Source organism: Pipistrellus hanaki (genome assembly GCF_964339955.1).
Source record: "Pipistrellus hanaki genome assembly, chromosome: X".
In the NCBI taxonomy this organism is placed as follows: domain Eukaryota; kingdom Metazoa; phylum Chordata; class Mammalia; order Chiroptera; family Vespertilionidae; genus Pipistrellus; species Pipistrellus hanaki.
Window position 1 is genome coordinate 66,100,989 of NC_140524.1, and position 20,673 is coordinate 66,121,661.

At 40.1% G+C, this 20,673-nt stretch overlaps 1 protein-coding gene and 1 pseudogene across 2 annotated transcripts in view; both read right to left on the reverse strand.

Annotated features, from left to right (window-relative positions):
* Window positions 1-20,673, reverse strand: part of SLC16A2 (solute carrier family 16 member 2) — a 148,535-nt gene that overhangs the window by 18,722 nt on the left and 109,140 nt on the right. Inside the window, exon 2 of the mRNA XM_084869652.1 lies at window positions 565-709. Within this exon, the coding sequence (XP_084725778.1) occupies window positions 565-709 (145 nt within the window). The remainder of the gene's footprint in view (window positions 1-564; window positions 710-20,673) is intronic.
* On the reverse strand, window positions 13,661-15,062 carry LOC311614685 (L-lactate dehydrogenase A chain-like; annotated as a pseudogene). The gene has a single exon. The product of its transcript is annotated as an L-lactate dehydrogenase A chain-like (transcript).

Genomic DNA, 20,673 nt, shown 5'->3' on the forward strand with positions numbered 1-20,673 from the left:
AAAATATCTTAAAAGTGGCCAGAAATGCTAAACAGTCTTGGGCTCAATTGACCTCTTTTTCAGTATATGATTCCCTCAGGAATCCTATAATGATAGGTGTCTACATGAGCTTTTTCTAAAAGCTCATTCACAAGAAGGCTGATGAGGTCATGAGATGTGTGGTACACTGAAGAAGAATAAAATGGAAGGGCTGGAAGAGATGTGAAAACACCATCTGGTCTAATCCTCTCATGTTACAGATATAGAAATTGAGGCCCAGAGAGAGGAATGGTACTCATCAATTGTTTCATAGACATTCAGTGGCCAAAACCAGACATAGGTCCACCTGTATGAACTCCCAAACTTAGATTACTCCCACCACTTTTGAACTCTTGGGTCCTCTTTGTGGATATTCCCTATCAGTGGGCACAGGGAACCCCACCTAGATGAGTCCTATTGGACACTAAGGACCCAACATGGAAAGGAACATAGGATAGTCTGCAATGAGAAAAGTGTCCTTAATTGAAGTCCAGAGAGAAGCCAACCCTTAGGCTTGGGCAATTGTCCAGCAACTCCTAATCTTACCTGGTGAAAGAGCTGGTATGAAGGCCAATAAAAGCGACGGCAGCCCCTGCAGTTGCTGTGATTCGGCAGCCCAAACGATCAGTAAATATACTCACAATGGGAGAACAGAAGAAGATCATGCCCATTGAGAGGGCTCCTACCCATGCTGCAAAAAAAAAAAAAAAAAAAACAAGTACAAAGATACCTTAGCTTAATGTGGTACCTGGTAGTATAACAGGTATCAAAAGTCTTCTTCCCTGACTTTACACAGGAAACATTGCATTGGCCTGCACTGCAAGCCAGCCACTCCCTAGTGGCCAGAGAGATTAGGTGATTTTCAAAGAACCTATAGCAGGACAATGTGAGAACTATGAGTCTAGTTATACACCCAGAATTTCAGAGCTGGGGCAGGGCTTAAAGATAAAATCTATGATGAAACCTAACTAGCCACCACACAGTAGTGTATTTCCCAGCCTCTTTAGCAGTTTAGCTGTTTAGTATGATCATGTGTCTGAATTCTGACCAACAGAATGTGGGTACAAGTTATACACACCACTTGCAGGCCTGAACCATAAAAAAGTCCCATCAGGTTTTTGCTTTCTGGTAGGCTACAACTGCAGAGTGGGTCCTTGAATATGTTGAGCAAACTTCTTCCTCCCTCTCCAATATGGAATCCCTGCACTGAATGTTTCATAAGAAAAAGATAAATTTCTTGTCCTTTAAGCCGCTAAGTTTTTTTGATTATTGTAACCACTTTTTAATTTTTTTATAGAATTTATTAGGGGTGACAGTGGATAATAAAATGATTTAGGTTTCAACTGTACAATCTCCATAATACATCATCTGTATATTGTATTCTATGTTCACTACCCCAAATCAAGTCTCCTTCTGTCATTGTTTATCTCCTTTTACTGTCTTCTACCTCCTGCCACCTCTCTTTCCCTCTGGTAATCACCATACCGTTGTCTGTGTCTATGAGTTTGTTTTTCTTTGTTTAATCCCATCACCTTTTTCACCTAATCCCTTAAACCCCTCTCCTTTGACAGCAGTCAGTCTATTCTCTGTATCCATGAGTCTTTCTATTTTGTTTATTAATTTATTTGCTCATTAGACTCTACATATGCATGAAATCATATAGTATATGTCTTTCTCTGATTGGCTTATTTTGCTTAGGATAATACTCTACACGTCTAACCATGCTGTCCTAAAGGGTAAGCTTTCCTTATGTTTTTATGGCTAAGAAGTATTCCATTGTGTAGGTGTACCACAGCTTTTTTATCCACTCAGTTTTTAATTACCATTTGTTACAGCAGTTAAAGCAACAAAAACTAAAACAAAGATATCCCTCCACTACCATTTTACTGATAAAGAAACAGATCCAGTAATATAAATGGATTTACCAAAGATCACACAGCAAGTTAGTGGCAGAGTTGATACCCAAACCCAACTCTTTTTATTTCTAGTCCAAAGTTAATTGTGTTATTACACTGAGTGGCCAGATTATTATGATCTTTGAATGCATAATAATCTGGCCACTCAATGTATTTGTATTTCAAATGGGTACCAAAAGTATTCTAGACTTTTGCTGGAGATCAACCACCCATTTGCCCTGAGCTTTCTATCAGCCAGAGCAAAGGAGAAAATTGATTAAGTGCACGGTTTATAGTATTTTTGATATCAAATAAATGAGGTACTTAAGATAAGTACACTGAGTGGCCAGATTATTATGCATTCTGAGATCATAATAATTTGGTCACTCAGTGTATATATCTTATATCGGGTTTATCTTTCACTGGATGTGTGCAAGCAGATGCTAGATATAAAACAAGGAATTCAAGCATTGGGGTAATATTTGGACTTTCCAACATTCTAGGCTCTTCCAGGGTTGCTAAACCAGATCTATTACCTTTGGCACTCAGCTACTTCACTTCAGTTCCAATAAACATGGGAATTAATTAAGCCTTCAAGAGGTAAAGCTCATCTTGGTCACTGCAACAAAGTCCTGTGAAGACGCTAAGACTAAGGAGCATGGAAGGCCACAAACATAAGACAGGTTCGGGAGCCACCCAAAGATTTCTAAGGACACTGTGCAAGAGAGTCATGTAATCATCGTGCTGAAATCCTTCACTGGAGCCCATATTGGGCAACTTCCTGGCTCTGAACTTGAATAAGAAGAGTTTATTCTGTTTATAAAGACTCTTAAGTATCTGTAACAATGCTCACCAGGGAGAAAGAAATTTATCCTTTTGCTTATATTCTTATAGCCCATTTCACCTTGATCAACACTCAGAAAGAAAGCCCAAGGGTTTTTGTTTGTTTGAAGGCTGTTATTAAGTTCCATCTGGACCTCTCTTTTCTAGGCTAAATAATCTTAGTTCCTTTAACTTCACTTCTTAGCCTTAATTTCTAACTCTGTAATTACTTTCAGAACTCTCCTCTGAACACATTTCAAGTCTTTATCATCATTATCATTAAAAAAAAAAAAAGCATCATTGCCATAGCTGGTTTTGCTCAGTGGATAGAGCATCAGCCTCTGGACTGAAAGGTCCTGGATTTGATTCCAGTCAAGGGCACATGCTTGGGTTGTGGGCTCGATCTCCAGTAAGGGACATGCAGGAGGCAGCCAATCAATTATTTTCTCTCATCATTTAAGTTTCTCTCTCTCCCCTCTCCCTTCCTCTCTGAAATCAAGAAAAATATACACTGCGTGGCCAGATTATTATGATCTCTGAATACATAATAATCTGGTCACTTGGTGTATATCCTATATAATAAAAGGCTAATATAGGTCCCCTTGACCAGGAGTTTGACCAGCAGGCAGCTAGCCAACTGCCCATGTCCCCTCCCCCTGGTCATGCTGGCTGTACCCACTCATTCGCAAATTCATGCACTGGACCTCTAATAAAAGGAAAAAATGCAAATTGACCATATCTCTGCTATGCTCACAAGCCACACCCACCAGCCAATCAGGAGTGAATCTGCAAATTAACCCAACCAAGATGGCCACGGCCACAGAGCTGAAGCAAGCAGGAGACTTGGGTTGCCCACAGCAAGTTAATTTTCTTGATTTCAGAGGGAGGAGGCCTGCAAGGGAGGGCAGTTGTGGGTGATCAGGCCATCAGGGGAGGGCAGTTGGGGGGGGGGACTAGGCCTGCAGGACAGGGCAGTTACGGGTGACCAGGCCTGCAGGGGAGGGCAGTTGTGGGGGAACCAGACTAAAAGGGGAGAGCAGTTAGGGGCAATGAGGCTGGCAGGGGAGGGCAGGTAGAGGTGACCAGGTCATCAGGGGAGGGCAGTTGTGGGGGGGGACCAGGATGGCAGTGGAGGGCAGTTAGAGGTGACCAGGCCAACAGGGGAGGGCAGTTGGGGACAAATCGGGCTGGCAGGGGAGCAGTTAGGCATCAATCAGGCTGGCAGAGGAGTGGTTAGGGGAGACCAGGCTGGCAGGCAGAAGCAGTTAGGGGCAATCAGGAAGGCAGGCAGGCGAGCAGTTGGGAGCCAGAAGTCCTGGGTTGTAAGAAGCATGTCCCAGATTGGAGAGGGTGCAGGCTGGGCTGAGGGACACTCCCCCCATGCATGAATTTTCATGCACCCGGTCTCTAAGTGGGCCAGATTATTGTGCATTCAGAGATCATAATAATCTGATATATATAATATATATACTGAGTGGGCCAGATTATTGTGCATTCAGAGATCATAATAATCTGGCCACTCAGTGTATATATATATATTTAAAAAGCATCATTGAGTATCACCTGAGCAGTACATCAGGCCAGTTTCTGGCTCTGTTCAATTGTGGAGGTTCAAGTGCTCCAGAGAAGTGCAATCTGAGTGATATCATAGCTAGCCCACTGCCTGTGTCACTTCAGTGCCTAAAAGTTTGTTTAGATCCCCAATGGGAAAATTTGCTTTGCTGGGGTGCCATCTTGAGACATAAATGCTTGGTTCCCAAAGAACTGTCTTGGGACAGCAGGGAAATCTGAAGTCTCATCACAAATTTACTTCTTACCTTGCAATTTTACCTTTCATCAGCCATGAAGCTTTTAGCAAGTCATATAGTACTTCTCAAGTCTTATCATTTGTAAAATGGGGATTAAAATTCCTGATGGGCCTTCCTCAAAGATTTTTTTAATGATCAGCACATGTAGTCATATGTATAAGAGAGCTTTGTAAATAGTAATAATCACATCATATACAAAATTAATGTAAATGGATCACAGACTTAAATGTAAAACTTAAAACTAACAACCTTCTAAAATAAAGTTTAGGAAAAATATTTCTGATATTTAGTTATGCAAAAATTTCATAGATATTTACAAAAGTAATATTTATAAAAGAAAAAAAATGATACATTAGACTTCAAAATTCAATACTTCTGCTCTTAAAAAAAACGGTTATGAAAATGAAAAGACAAGCCACAGACTGGGAAAAATATTTACAACACAAACATTTGATAAAAGACTGGTATTCAGAATCCAACTGTGAATTGACACAACTCAATAAGAAGAAAAACAATCCAATTTAAAGCGGGCAAAATATTTGAACAGACATTACCCTGAAAACACAAAGACACACAATATGAGTGGCTATTAAGCATATGAAAATATCCTCAATGTCATTAATAATTCAAGAAATGCATACTAAAATAACAATGGGGTACCACCTACAACCTGCTAAAAGGCTCTTTAATAGGCAATGCCTAGTACTAGTGACTATGCAGAGGAACTGGAAATCTCATACACTGCTGATGGAAATGCAAAATGTTATACCTACTTTGGAAAACAGTTTGGCAGCTTCTTATAAAGTTAAACATACAATTACCATATGACCCTGAAATCCCAGTATTTATCTTAGGTATTTACCCAAGATAAACAAAACCTTTGTTTACACAAAAACCTGTACCTAGATGTTCATAGCAACTTTTTCTTCCATAACAGCCAAACCTGGTAATAGCTCAAAATATACTTTAACTTATGAATGGATAAATAAGTGGATATACATTATTACAATGGAATATAACTCTATAATAAACAAGAATGAACTATTGTTATAGACAACAACCTGGACAACTTTCAAAGGCATTATGCCAAGTGAAAGAAGCAGACACAAATTCTGGAAAAGGCAAAACTGTGGGACAGATAATGAGTGTCAGGAGGAAGGTTTGGGGAGAGAATTCATTACAGAGGTGCATAAGGGAACTTTTTAGAGTGGTGAAATGTTGTATATCTTAAATGTAGTGGTGCTATTCATTTGTCAAAATTCATAGAACTAAGCATATTCAAAAAGTGAATTTTACTACATGTAATATTCAATAAATCTATTGTTATAAAAATCTCTTCCTGTAGCAAGACAGAAAATGCCACTGAGAGATCTCATTTTTGATGCATGTGTTTTTATTCTGGCTGGATTTTTAAAAAATAGTTCAAGTGCATTATCAAATAAGTAAAAAATATTTAATTCAATAAATTATCTTTCTGACATCTCATCAACCAGAACTCACTAATATTTGGTCCTTCTGAATACAACAAAATACAATGCAATGAAAATTGATAATTGGGTTGAAGGTATTTTTTGTACAGTCAAAGAAAGTTGAAATTATATTTGCTGTAGCATTTTTATTAATGGCATTTACCCATCATTATGGTACCATTAAGAATATTTTTACTGCCCTATTCACCCTCCTCTCCATCCCACTTCTGACAACCATTTATCTTCTTATTGTTTTCATAGTTTTGCCTTTCCCAGAATTTATACAGTTGGAATTACAGAATGTGTAGCTTTTTCATATTGGCTTCTTTCATCTTTTAATGTGCATTTAAGGTTCCCATATGTGTTTTCTAAGTTTGATAGCTCATTTTTTAGCACTGAATAATATTCCACTCTCTGGGTGTACCACTATTTATTGATTGATTCACCTACTGAAAGACATCTTGGTTGCTCCCATGTTTTGACAATTATGAATAAATGTACTATAAATATCTGTGTGCAAATCCTTGTATGGATATAATTTTTCACTTTTTTTTGTTTAAATACCAAGAGGCAAAATTGCTAAGTTGTATATTTAGTTTTGTAAGAAACTGTCAACCTATCTTTCAAAGTGGCTGTACCATCTTGAATTTCCTCTAGCAGTGAATGAGAGTTCCTATTGTCTCACATCCTCATCAGCAATAGGTGTTCTCAGTGTTCTGGATTTTGGCCATTCTAATAGGCCAATATAGGTACACAGTGGTTATCTCATTGTTTTCATTTGCATTTTCCTGGTGATATATATTATAATGAGTATATTTCCATATGCTTATTTATCATCTGTATACTCTCTTTGATGAGGTGTGTGTTAAGGTCCTTGGACCATTTTTAACTGTGTTGTTCATTTTCTTATTGTTAAGTTTTAAAAGTTATTTGCATATTTTAGATAACAGTCTTTTATCAGATATGTCTTTGCAAATATTTCTCCAGTCTGTGACCTATCATCTCTTTCTCTCTTTTTAAAAAAAATTTTAAATAAATCTTTATTGTTCATATTATTACAAATGTTCCTCATTTCCCCCCTCTCCATTGCTCCCCTCCACCAGGTTCCCACCCCACCCTCTGCCCTTTCCACACCCCCCATTGACCTCATCTATAGGTGCATAGTTTATGTTCAGTCTCTTTCCGCACTCCCCACTCCCCTTTTCCCTGAGAATCGTCAGTTCATTCCCCTTCTATACCTCTGACTCTATTATATTCACCAGTTAATATTGTTCATCAGATTTTTTAATTCCCTTGTTTTTTAGATTCACTTGTTGATAGTTACGTATTTGTTGTTCATAATTTTTATCTTTATTTTCTTTCTCTTCTGAAAGAACCCCCTTCAGCAATTCATATAATTCTGGTTTGGCAATGATGAACTCCTTTAGCTTTTTTTTTTATTTGTGAAGCTCTTTATCTGGCCTTCAATTCTGAGTGATAGCTTTGCTGGGTAGAGTATTTTTGGCTATAGGTTCTTGCTATTCATTACCTTGAATATTTCTTGCCATTCCCATCTGGCCTGCATGGTTTCTGTTGAGAAATCAGCTGATAATTGTATGGGTGCTCCTTTATAGGTAACTACCTGCTTTTCTCTTGCTGCTTTTAATATTATCTCTTTGTCTTTTGCTCTTGGAATTTTAATTATGATGTGTCTTGGTGTGATCCTCTTTGGATTCCTTTTGTTTAGGGTTCTGTGTGCTTCCTGGACTTGTAAGTCTAATTCTTTCACCAGGTGGGGGACGTTTTCTGTCAGTATTTCTTCCAATATGCATTCAGTATCTTGCTCTCTCTTCTTCTGGGACCCCCATAATTCTGATGTTGGTTTGTTTGAAGTTGTCCCAGAGGTTTCTTACATTATCTTTAACGTTCTGGATTCTCTTGTCTTCTTGCTTCTGTGGAGGAGTGTCTTCTGGCTCTTTATGTTCCAAATCTTTGACTTGATTCTTGCGATCTTCCATTCTGTTTTTAGGACTCTGTATAATATATTTTTTTTTTTATTTCAGACAATGTATTCTTTATTTCTAGTTGATCCTTTTTCATATCCTCATAGGTCTCATTTATTTTATCGGCCTTTTCTAGAAAATTCTTGAAAAACCTTATAAGCGTGGTTTTGAACTCTATATCCAATCGCTTTTTGTCCTCCATTTTTTTTTTTTTTTTTTTTTTTGTGATCTGTTTCCTTGTCTCGGCATTTTCACAGCTTCCCTGAGTTGGTAGGGTGGCTTTTGTGCTAAGGTGTCCTATATGGTTCAATGGGTCAGCCTCCCAGTTACCTGAGGTGGACACTCTTGGTGCACCCCTTTGTGGACTGTGTGTACAGCCTTATTGTAGTTAAGTCTTGATTTTTGTTGGTATCACTGGGAGGAACTGACTTCCAGGCCAATTGGTTGTGAGGATCAGCTGTGTCTATGCAGGTAGATAGCCTTATTCGACTAGACTTGGAAAATTGCAAAAGCCTCTGTGTTCAGCTTGGATAGGGTGGAGCCTACAGCCTTGGCTTCCTGTCAGCCCCACCCTATGAGGTTCCTGAGTCTCAGTGTTCCTCAGTGTCCTTTGGTACTCGCTGATTTGGTACTCGCTGCAAGCACCTCTGAGAGAAAGATGCCCTCGAGTTTCGCCCACTACCAGACAGTCTAGTCTCTCCCCCAATGAGCCTGGAACTGGGGTTCAGTGCAGTTGGAAGTGGGGTTGGAAGTGGAGTTCAGTGCAGTACAGAGCTTTTGTCTCCTTCCTGCTAAGGAAATCCAGTGGCACAGTCATCAGTCCGTCCTCTGCATGCAAAGTGTGTGACTCCAGGGCTCTGCCTTTCGCCCCTCCCCTGAGTTTCCACCTTACAGCCTAGAATCCTTCTGTATGATCCTGGGTCCCCAGGGTTTTGCCCAGAACTGGGGTTCAGTGCAGTCGGAACTGGGGTTTAGCACAGTCTGGAGCTTTTATCTCCTTCCTGCTAGTGAACACCAGCCAGGCACTCAGCCGCCCCCTCCTCTCCAACTCCATCCTCTCCCCACGCGAGCACCATGTCTCTCCGTACCTTAGGCTTTTACAGCTCCTCTGATTTTCCTTCTGGTTTTCTCTTTCCTTCTAGATGTAGAATTTCCAGTCAGTCAACTTTCCTGTGGTTCTGGATAATGTCCATTTCGTATTTTAGTTGTATTTTTTTGAAATTGTTGTGTGAGGCTGCAGTTATGTGTTTACCTATGCCATCATCTTGATTTCTCCAAGATGATTATTATCTCATCTCTTTCTCTTGATATTGTCTGTGGCAGAGAAGTTTTTAGTTTTAATGAAATCCACTTTATCAAGTATTTCTTTCATGAGTCATGCCTTTGGTATTGTATCTAAAGAGTCATCAATAAGGTTATCTAGGTTTTCTTCTGTTATTGTCTAGAATGTTTATAGTTTTGTGTTTTACATTTAGGTCTGTGATCCATTCTGAGATCATTTAAAACTTTAAGTAGTTGGTACACAATATTATATTGATTATGTTAGTTTCAGGTGTATAATATAGTGATTAGACATTCTTATACTTTAAAATGTGATGTCAGCCCACTAATTCTAGTCACTGTGCAAACTCATTGACTATATTTCCCTTTCCCTTTTTACCCACCCCCCAACCCCTCTCTTTTGGTAACCATCACTTTGTTCTCTGTTTCTATGACTCTGTTTATTTGTTCGTTTTTTTTTGTTCATTTGTTTTGTTGTTTTAGATTCCACATGTAAGTGAAACCATATGGTGCTTGTCTTTTTCTGCATGCTGACATATTCCACTTAATATAATACCTTCTAGAGCCATCCATGTTGCCGTAAATGGCAAGATTTCATTCTTTTTTATTGTTGTATAATATATAATCTCACAACTTCTTTATTCATTAATCTATGCATTGACATTTAGGATTTTAAGTTAATTTTTTTATTGTCCAAAGTTTTACATATGTCTTCTTTTACCCCAATTGACCACCCCCCAGTCATTCTAACCCCGGGAAAGCCCCCACTGACCCAGTGTCTGTGTCCATTGGTTGCTCTCTAACCCCACATACCCTAACATTTGTCTCTGGATATATTCTTTTTTTTTTTTTTTTTTTTTTTTTTTTTTACAGAGAGGAAGGGAGAGGGATAGAGAGTTATAAACATCGATGAGAGAGAAACATCCATCAGCTGCCTCCTGCACCCCCGACTGGGGATGTGCCCGCAACCAAGGTACATGCCCTTGACTGGAATCGAACCCAGGACCCTTCAGTCCGCAGGCCGATGCTCTATCCACTGAGCTAAACCGGTTTCGGCTGGATCTATTCTTATTCATCAAATTATAGTGATCATTATATCCCACATATGAGTGAGATCATGTGATATTTATCTTTCTCTGACTGGCTTATTTTGCTTAACATAATGCTCTCCAGTTCCATCCATGCTGTTTCAAATGGTAAAAGTTCCTTCTTTTTATAGCAGCATAGTATTTCATTATGTAAATCAGTTTTCTAATCCACTCATTTTCTGATGGACACTTAGGCTATTTCCAAATCTTAGCTATTGTAAATTCTGCTGCTATAAACATAAGGGTGCATATATCCTTTCTGATTGGTGTTTCTGGTTTCTTGGGATATAGTCTTAGAAGTGGGGTTACTGGGTCAAATGGGAGTTCCATTTTTAACTTTTTGAGGAAATCCCATACTGTTCTTCACAGTGGCTGCACCAGTCTGCATTCCCACCAGCAGTGCATGAAGGTTCCTTTTTCTCCACATCCTCACCAGCACTTGTCATTTGTTGATTTGTTGATGATAGCCATTCTGACAGGTATGCCATGGTATCTCATTGTTGTGTTGATTTGCATTTCTCAGATGATTAGTCACTTTGAGCATGTTTTCATATGTCTCTAGGCCTTCTGCAGGTCCTCTTTCGAAAAGAATCTATATAGATCCTCCACCCATTTTTTGATTTGATTGTTTATCTTCCTTTAAAAAAAATTTTTTTTTTAGATTGTATGAGTTCTCTGTAAATTTTGGAGATTAAACCGTTATCATAAATGTCATTGGCAAATATGTACTCCCATACAGTGGGGTTCCTTGTTGTTTTGTTGATTTTTTTTTTTTGCTGTGCAGAAGCTATTTATTTATTTTTGTCACTGTTCAAGGTTTATTTGGCATTTTAGTTGGTATGATACTTGGGTAGTTGGCTGTATTATTTATATGTAGACTTTTCTTTTTACATTATATGGCAATGTACACTAATCTGATACATACAGCACACAATAAGATCCTTTAGAACAGTTATGTACAAAACATGCAATATTGGATTCACATTGGATCCCAGGATGTGATTGATTGGAGAAAAAGAAACCACAAGTTATGTAACACACAGTGAACACACATCTAGTCTGAAGGGCAACTGTAATATGTGCAACATTGGCAGTGGTGCCTTTGAGGAGGGGGAACTATTTCACACTAACCAGTTTAGGACTACACGAGATAAGGACCGTCCAGCATCAGGATGCAGATGCTGGGTTTTATGAACCATTACTATCTCTATCATTAGAAAACTGATTTTTCTTAGTCACAGATCAGATAAAAAGGACAATATGCAATCTCCAACTAAAATCCTGTTATAGCCTAGACGGTGAGATGGTATGACATTAGAAGACCTAACCCTAGCAGACCTGAGGCCCTGAACCTAACTGTCCCTTATACCTGGGCTCCTGAGCATTAAAGAGAAAAAATCAACATGATATAGAAAAATGTTAGTTACATGCAAACAAGTGGTTAGAATAAGACAAAACTTGGAGACATTATAGAAAATAGGTCTACCTTTCATCTAGCACCAATAGTTCACCTTTGTGTGCTAATCCACCCTGCAGGGTGAGCTTTGTTTCACCCAGAGGTACTTCTTGCAAAGTGACCACCAGATGTTGCTCTTCACCTTCTTGCATGGATTGTCTTTGTAAGACACTCCAGGATTTTGCTTATTGTACCTGGAGTGCTTTTCCATGCACACAACACAGATATGATTAGACGATGTCCCAGGGGGAATCTCTGTAAAATGATTGCCTGGTGTCATCTGTTGAGGGCAGGGTTCCTTTTGTGGGTGGTAGTGGGCTGATGTCTTGTATCCACCAATAAGTTGCAAGCACAGTTTCTGAATGTATCTGGTGAAATAAACTGGCTTTTTTGAAGCAGTTTGCTGCTTTGAAGCATACAAGAAATAAGAATTACAACTGGCTCACATAAAAAATTTATGAAAAGCTGCTGGGACCAGCAGTAATGATGATGAGACTGGTGAAGGCGGGTCATCTGGTCATTTTTGAAACAGCCACCCATATATTTATTATAGTTCTTCCCCAACTGTGGCATATGTATTTCTTGTACACTGCCATCTTTATTTCTTCTGTTTATTACTACATTTTGGGCTTTATTGTGGTAGTTCGAAATAAATGTGATGGGCTTTCTATCCTGCCAAACTAAACATGTTACACTTTCTTGACATAGATAGCGACTGTCAGTCCTAGCAAGTTCAATGAGGTCAGGAGATGACGATGGTATTTCCTACTGCGCCCAAGTCTTTTATAGGCATCGGTGCAGCACCAGTATAGATTTCTGCATTCAAAATGTAGCCAGTCTCACCTTCACAGAGAAAGAAAGATTTGATGCCCCACTTTGTGGGCTTATCCTTGATATTCTGCTTGATGGCCAAGCATTTTTTTTGTTGGGATCATCCCCTCATCTAGGCTTTAATGTTGCTTTGGCAGATAGAAGTGGAGAAACTTGGGGAACAGACTTTCCAAGAAAGGCCTAACTTTATATATTCTATCTGTCTTATCGATATCTGTGTCTTCCTCATCAATTATGTATAAAAAACTCCAAAGGGCCAAGAATCTGTCTCGAGTCATAACATTTTGAAATCTGGGAGTAAACCCAACAAAGTCAGAGCCCTCATTTGTCCAATAATCCCAATAGCTTGGCTTCATACATAAGTATTCCATATAGATCCTCAGTCCAAGAAAAGCCTTAATTTCTTCCACTGTGACATCCTTGAAATTTTTGGCATTGTAGGAGTTGGGCTTTGCTATATGCAATTGGTGGGCATGGAGGTTGGTTTTCTCAGTCAAATTTTGCCAGAAAGTATAATCTAAAAACAAGGACAAAAAGTCAATTGGTTCACTCTCCTCTGTTATAGATCCAGGAACGTTCACTGGGCCTTTTCCATCCTCATTGAAATTCAGATCTGTATTTGGTGATACAAATTCCTTGTCCAACCTTCATCACCACCTAGATCTCCCCATCATCTTACTATCGTTCTAGCTCTAGATCTATAAGGTTCAAGATTCTCCTCATCACTCGAGCTCTCAGTCTGTATCACTTGAACTGGAAACATTCTTTTTTTTTTTAATATATTTTATTGATTTTTTTACAGAGAGGAAGGGAGAGAGATAGAGAGCTAGAAACGTCGATGAGAGAGAAACATCGACCAGTTGCCTCTTGCACACCCCCTACCGGGGATGTGCCCGCAACCAAGGTACATGCCCTTGACCGGAATCGAACCCAGGACCTTTCAGTCCGCAGGCCGATGCTCTATCCACTGAGCCAAACCGGTTTCGGCTGGAAACATATTCTTGATGAAATTCTGACTCCTTAGAGTCTGAATCAACCAAAGTATCAATCACCTGTTGGATTGTGATAAGCCTAGACCTACTTCGCTTTCCAGTTGAAGTGCTTGGTTCATAAGCCGCTCGTTTTTTTGGTGAATTTTCAGAATTTTTTCATGTCAAACCACACAAACTCAATTCATACACATGGGGACAGACATTTGCAATGACTAACCATGAGGTTTGACCCTGATTGGTTGGTTATTTTTAGTTTCTGATACATTTTTTTTTTTTTTTTTACATACTAGGCAAAGTACAGAAAATTAAGTACCAGCAGTATAGCGGCAGATTCAGAAATTACCGAAAAATCGGTACAGCTGTCTGGTAGGATTAAAAACTGCAGCTCTTTCTGGATCCCCCACAATGTATCTGCACTCTTCTTCAAACAGGCCTCTTCTTCAGGTGTGAGAGTCACCTTCATAACATCTAAGATTCCATTCTGTCCCAAGATGCAAGGAACACTAAGGAAGACGTTGTCTTTTATTCCATAGAGACCGTCTAAGATTCTTCATCATACTTTCTGCTAAATCTGCCATAGATAGGCCAATGGCCCACGATGTATAGCCTTTTAGTTTGACTAACTCATAAGCACTGCCAACCACCTGCTTGTGAACTTGTTTCCACTGTTCCTTATCTGCATCAGTGCATAAATCAGGGTGTAGATTCTGTAGGGAGACACCAGCAACATTCACTCCACTCCATAGGGGCACACTAGAGTCTCCATGCTCCCCAAGGACCCACCCATGACAGCTTAATGGGTGAACTCCCAGCCTCTCCATCATCAGGTATCAGAACCAGGCTGAATCCAGATTGCAACCACTTCCAATAACACGGTTTTTTGGAAAGCCACTTAACTTCCAAGCCACATAGGTCAAGCTATCCACTGGATTGGAAACAACAAGCAATTTTCAGTTGGGACTGTATTTTACAACATTAGGAATGATGAATTTAAAGATGTTCTCGTTACGCTGGAACAAATTAAGGGGACTTTCTCCCTCTTGTTGATGTGCCCCAGGTGTGATAATAACCAGCTTGGAGTTTGCAGTCACACTATAGTCTTTGCCAGAGACAATTTTTGGTGTTCTAAAGAAAAGGCTGCTGTGTTAGAGATCCATTATTTCTCCCTTTAATTTGTCTTCCATGACATCAACAAGAGCAAGTTCATCTGCCAAGTCCTTCATTAAGATACTGATGACACAAGCCATGCCAACAGCACCAACCCCAATGACTGTAATCTTATTCTCGTGGCTCTGTTCTTCCTTAGGAAGATTCACAATCAGCTGATCCTTGAGTGTTGCCACTTTGGACTTAGAACCAAAAGGAACCGGGAGTGTGTATGTGGGGGGAGTGGGGCAGGCTTTGGTGGCCTGCGATATAAGATTGGACTTAGTGGCTGCAGCTCCAATACCAGAAGCTATTTATTTTGATATAGTCCCATTTGTTTTTCTCCTTAGTCTTCATTGCCCTAGGAGCTGTGTCTGTAAAGATATTGCTATGACATATGTCTGCTATTTTGCTGCCTATAGAGTCTTACAGGATTTTTATGGGTTCCCATCTTACATTTAAGTCCTTTAGCCATTTTTACTTTCTTTTTGTGTATGGTGTAAGTTGGTGATCTAGTTTCATTTTTTTTTTCTTTTTGCATGTACCTGACCAAATCTCCCAACAAGATTTATTGAAAATATGGTCTTGACTCCATTGTATGCTCTTGCCTCCTTTGTCAAATATTAATTGAGCATAATGGCTTGGGTTGATTTCTGGGTTCTCTCTTCTGTTCCATTAGGCTATATGTCTGTTCTTGTGCCAGTACCAGACAGTTTTGAGAACCATGGCTTTGTAATATATACTGAGTGGCCAGGTTATTATGATCTCTGAACGCATAATAATCTGGCCACTCAGTTTATATTTATTAGAGTCCTGGTGCATGAATTCATGCATGAGTGGGGTCTGGCCAGCCTGGCCATGGGAAGGGGACATGGGCGGTTAGCTGGTCTGCCTGCTGGTCGACCTTCTGGTAGAGGAGACAATTTGTATATTAGCCTTTTATTATATAGGATATACACTGAGTGGCCAGATTATTATGTATTCAGAGATAATAATAATCTGGCCACTCAGTGTAGCTTGATATCTGGTGTTGTGATCCCTCCAACTTTGCTGTGGCTATTCAGGGTCTTTTTTTTTTTTTAATTATTCCAGATGAATGTTTAGAGAGTTTGTTCTAGATATTTGAAATATGCTGTTGGAATTTTAATGGGAATTGCATTGAATTTATAGATTGCTTTGGGTAGTATGAACATTTTAATGGTTTTGATTCTACCAAACCATGAACATGGTATATTCTTCAATTTGTTTATGTCTTCCTCTATCTCTTTTTTCAATGTCCTGTAGTTTTCCCAGTACAGGTCTTTTACGCCCTTAATTAAGTTTATTCCTAGGTATCTTAATTTTTTTGTGTGCAGTAGTAAATGGGATTGTTTTTTCACTTCTCTTTCTGTGAGTTCATTATTGGTGTATAAAAAGGCCATAGATTTCTAGATGTTAATTTTGTATCCTGCTCCATTACCAAATTTATTTATTAGGTCTAGTAGTTTTTTTATGGAATCTTTGGGGTTTTCTATGTCATCTGCAAATAAGGACAGCTTTACTTTCTTTTTTTTTTTCTCCCCAATTTGGATGCCTTTTAACTCTTCTTCTTGCTTGACTGTTGTGACTAGCACTTCCAGTGCTATGTTGAACAGAGTGGTGAAGTGTGCATCCCTGTCTTGTTCCTGTTCTTAGGGGGAAATGAGTTTAGTTTTTGCCCATTGAGTATTATGTTGGCTGTAGGTTTGTCATATAAGACTTTTATTATGTTGAGGTATGATCCCTCTATTCCCATTTTGCTGAGAGTTTTTATTAAGAAACGGTGTTGGATTTTGTCAAATGCTTTTTCTGCATCAATTGATACGATTATATGATTTTTGTCTCTCTTTGTTTATGTGATGTATGACATTTATTGATTTATGGATATTGTACCATCCTTGCATCCCCAGAATAAATACCACTTGGTCATGGTGTATGATATTTCTAATGTAATGCTGAATCCGATTTGCTAGAATTTTGTTGAGGATTTTAGCATCTGTGTTCATCAAAGACATTGGCCTGTAGTTCTCTTTTTTGTGTGTGATGTCTTTATCAGCTTTTGGAATTAAGGTAATGCTGGCATCATAGAAAGAGTTTGGAAGTGTGCCTTCCTCTTGAATTTTTTGGAATTGTTAGAGGAGAATATGTTTTAGTTCTTCTTTGAATGCTTGGTAGAACTCCGCTATAAAGGTGTCCAGACCAGGGTTTTTGTTTCCTTGAAGATTTTTGATTGCTACTTCAATTTATTTGGTAGTTATTGGCCTATTCAGGTTTTTTGATTCTTCTTTATTGAGTTTTGGGAGCTTGTATTTTCTAAGAATATGTCCATTTCATCTAGGTTGTCCATTTTTATTTTCATAATAGAATTGTTCATAGTATCTTTATATATAAAATTCCTTGGTTGTAATAACCAGTAACAACTGAGGTTTGACCAGCTGGAAGTCAATCCAGAAGTCAGCCCTGCAGTCAGTGCTGGGTTGCCGTGGTGACCTTCACAGCCGCTGCCACATGCTGTGGGCTCAACTGGTCACCTCCCTGCAGCCCATATGGAACTGGCGAGCTGCAGCAAGCAGCAAGCAGTGAGTGGATACTGTTGGGCTAGCCCCTCTCACTCCCACCAGCAGTGCAGTGGAACCTGTGCCAGGTGGAGATAGGAGAAGCATGTCCCACACCATGCCAGGATCTCAGACCCCTGTGCCAGCAACAAGGCCTCAGATGCCACAACTTTGTTATCTGCAACAACTCCGCATCCCCAGTGCTGCCTAGGCAGAAGTTTTGCATGCCTCACCTATCCTGCCCGGAGCCAGTTTCTCCATCTACTCTTGCCACCTGCTACCCACATGCCTCTCAGACATATAAGCCAGGAACTCGCTGTGGGGTGGGCCCAGATGCTTCTTACTGCCCCCAAGGGTCCGGCCTCAGTGGTGCCAGAGCCCATGACCTGCCCCTGGGAGGGTTGGTCCAGGCTAGGGATCCACAGCCCCTGCTCTCTAATGTCCCACCCATCAGTAGGGGAGAGGGCATACTCCCTCCTTTCCAGGCCCCAACCCAGCACAGAGGTTGGAGCACATCTCCACTCCCAATATCCTCTGAAACCTTGGGAACAAATGCCTGCCTGCCCAGTCAGGACGGGTGCCTCAGGCTCCCTACCCTCACAAATCCGCACCTGGCCTCACCAGTGGCTGCTGCTCCCCTCAACCATCAGCCTGCCAGCACTGGAGGAGAGAAGAGGAGGAGAGAAGTTGTTGGTGAGACTCTGTTGGGTTCAGCTGGCCTGCCTGAAAGCTCTGCCCGTTTGCCTCCCTGCTTCACCTCTGCTGAGGGGACCCCAACCCTGATGCATGTTCCTTAGGGTTGCTGCCATCTTAGGAAAGTCAATGCCTGGCTGACTGCCAAGGCCTCAGGCAGTAGACGCCCTGTGGTTGCCATGACAAAGAAGTCATGGAGGGTTAAGACACTGCCTCTGGTTGAAGCAGCAGCTGTGGGAGCAAAGGGATAAAAAAATGGTTATGTCCAACAGCCATCTAACTCCACATGTGGTGTGTGTATTAGCTATTGTTAGAACCAAATTTAGTACTGGTGTGCCCCATTTTAAGCAGATCCCCAAAATAGAGTTATTATGTTAATTCACTTTACTACAGAAAGAATGCACAAAGATTCTTGAAATAAGCAAAATATTTTGCATCTCATAGTATGAAAAGTTTAAACATCATTAAAAATAATCTCTATGAGTAAAGGGCATTAATATTAACAAAATCTAATATATCCAATTCAAAATGTCATTCAGAAATGCATCTTCTTTTTTAAAATTTTTTTTATTGATTATGGTATCACAATAACTTAGCACCCCATTCCCATCCCAAATCCCTCCCCACATACACCCTCACCCCCGTGTTGTCCATGGCCACTGGCTAGGCCCATATGCATGCACACAAGTCCTTTGGTTGATCTCTTCCACTTAACCCCACACTCCCCTACTTTCCCTCTGAGGTTTGAGAGTCTGATCGCTGCTTCTCTTTCTCTGGGTCTGTTTTTGTTCATCAGTGTATGTTGTTCATTATTTCCTCTAGATGTGTGATATCATGTGATCCAAGAAATACCCTTGTAAGAACCGAAACTGAGACAAGCCATAATGGTTATCCTGAGAGGCAAATGAATCAGTCTGTAGTGAGTTCCTTTCTTCTATGTAAAATCAAAGTATGGGATCTAGGGCTTGGAAAAAGCAACTTTACTCTGCTCTACCTGCTCATCTCCTCAGCCTTATGCTTTTCACAAAAGTCTCAATAAAGAGATGGATCAGAAGAAAAAGTAATGCTTCATGGCACTAAAGTTTATATGTTTCTTCAACAAATATTTATAAAATTTGTATTAACTTTGTGCCTGTATTATAGAAACAAAATACAGCTGTCTCTGTCTTCAAAGGGCTTAAAGTCTCTGTAAGTTCCCAGTAAGGTAAACCCATAAATAGCCAAAGAAGGAACAGCTTCCAATACAATTCTTATTATAAAAATTACTGAGTAAAAAACTGTCCTTACTCTCCCTCTGGAATAAGAATTAAAAGGAGCAAATAAATATAATGAAGGAATCTGAACTCTTTTGGGGACCCCAACCCTCAGGGACTAACACAGGTTTTGTGAGGCCTAAAGTTTACTGAAGTTGAAGGACTAATTTTAGGGGAGGGGGGGGATTTTTTAAATAATGTTCAAATATGACTTTATTTAGAATAAGAAAATAAATTACAAATAACTGTAGGCTTGGGCAATCTGTCCCTTTCTCTTTTAAATAATTTAAGGCAAAATGCTGCTGGTTGTAACTTGCTTGCTCTCTCCCCCAGAACAAATCCAGCCCTCACAGGGGCTCTGAAGCTTTTCCATTAAAAAAACAAACAAACAAACAAAAAAAACCCAACCAAACAAACAAACAAACAAAAAAACACACAAAAAAACACATTTCAACAACACTCCTTTCTGGACAAAATTCATTCTTTTTAGATTTTTAAAATTTTATCAAAGTAGTAAATACATAGTTCACAAATGTATGTTTCCCCTAATAAGTATGTAGTATAGTGATATATCATTGTTTTTATTTTATTGTTGACACTATTATAGATGTCTCCCATTTCCCCCTCTTTATTCTCTTCCACTCAGTGCCTCCACCTCTGGCCATCACCACACTTTTGTCTATGTCCATCTCCCTCCCTACAGTCAGTCCCTCCCATCCTATATAATATTATAAAAGGCTAAGATGCAAATCGATGAAATGGTGGAACCACAAGTTGCTATGATGCACACTGATCACCACCAGGCAGATGCTCACTGCAGAGGCTTCCCCCTGATGGTCAGTGCACTCCCACAGGGGGAGTGCCACTCAGTCAGAAGCCCTGAGCTGGGCTCATGGCTGGCAAGCCTCTCCCACCTTTGTAGCGGAGCTAAGGATGTCTGACTGATGGCTTAGCCTCACTCTCCCAAGGACATCATCTTAAGGCTCCCGAACTGTAAGAGGGCACAAGTTAGGCTGAGGGACCCCAGCCATATGCACACTGGGGGTGACCAGGCTGACAGGGGAGGACCATTAGGAGTAAGAGGCAAGCAGGCAGAGGAGCAGTTAAGGGCATTAGGCCGACAGGCAGGTGAGTATTTAGGAGCCAGTGGTCCTGAATTGGGAGAGGGATGTCCAATTGCCAGTGGTCCTGGATTGGGAGAGGGATCGGGCCTAAACCTGCAGGCAAACATCACCCGACGGGTCCCAGATTGGAGAGGGTGAAGGCCGGGCTGAAGGACCCCACCCTCGTGCACAAATTTCATGCACCAGGCCTCTAGTTTTTTCATAATCATTTGCATTTCTGTGGGATCGGTTGTTACTTCACA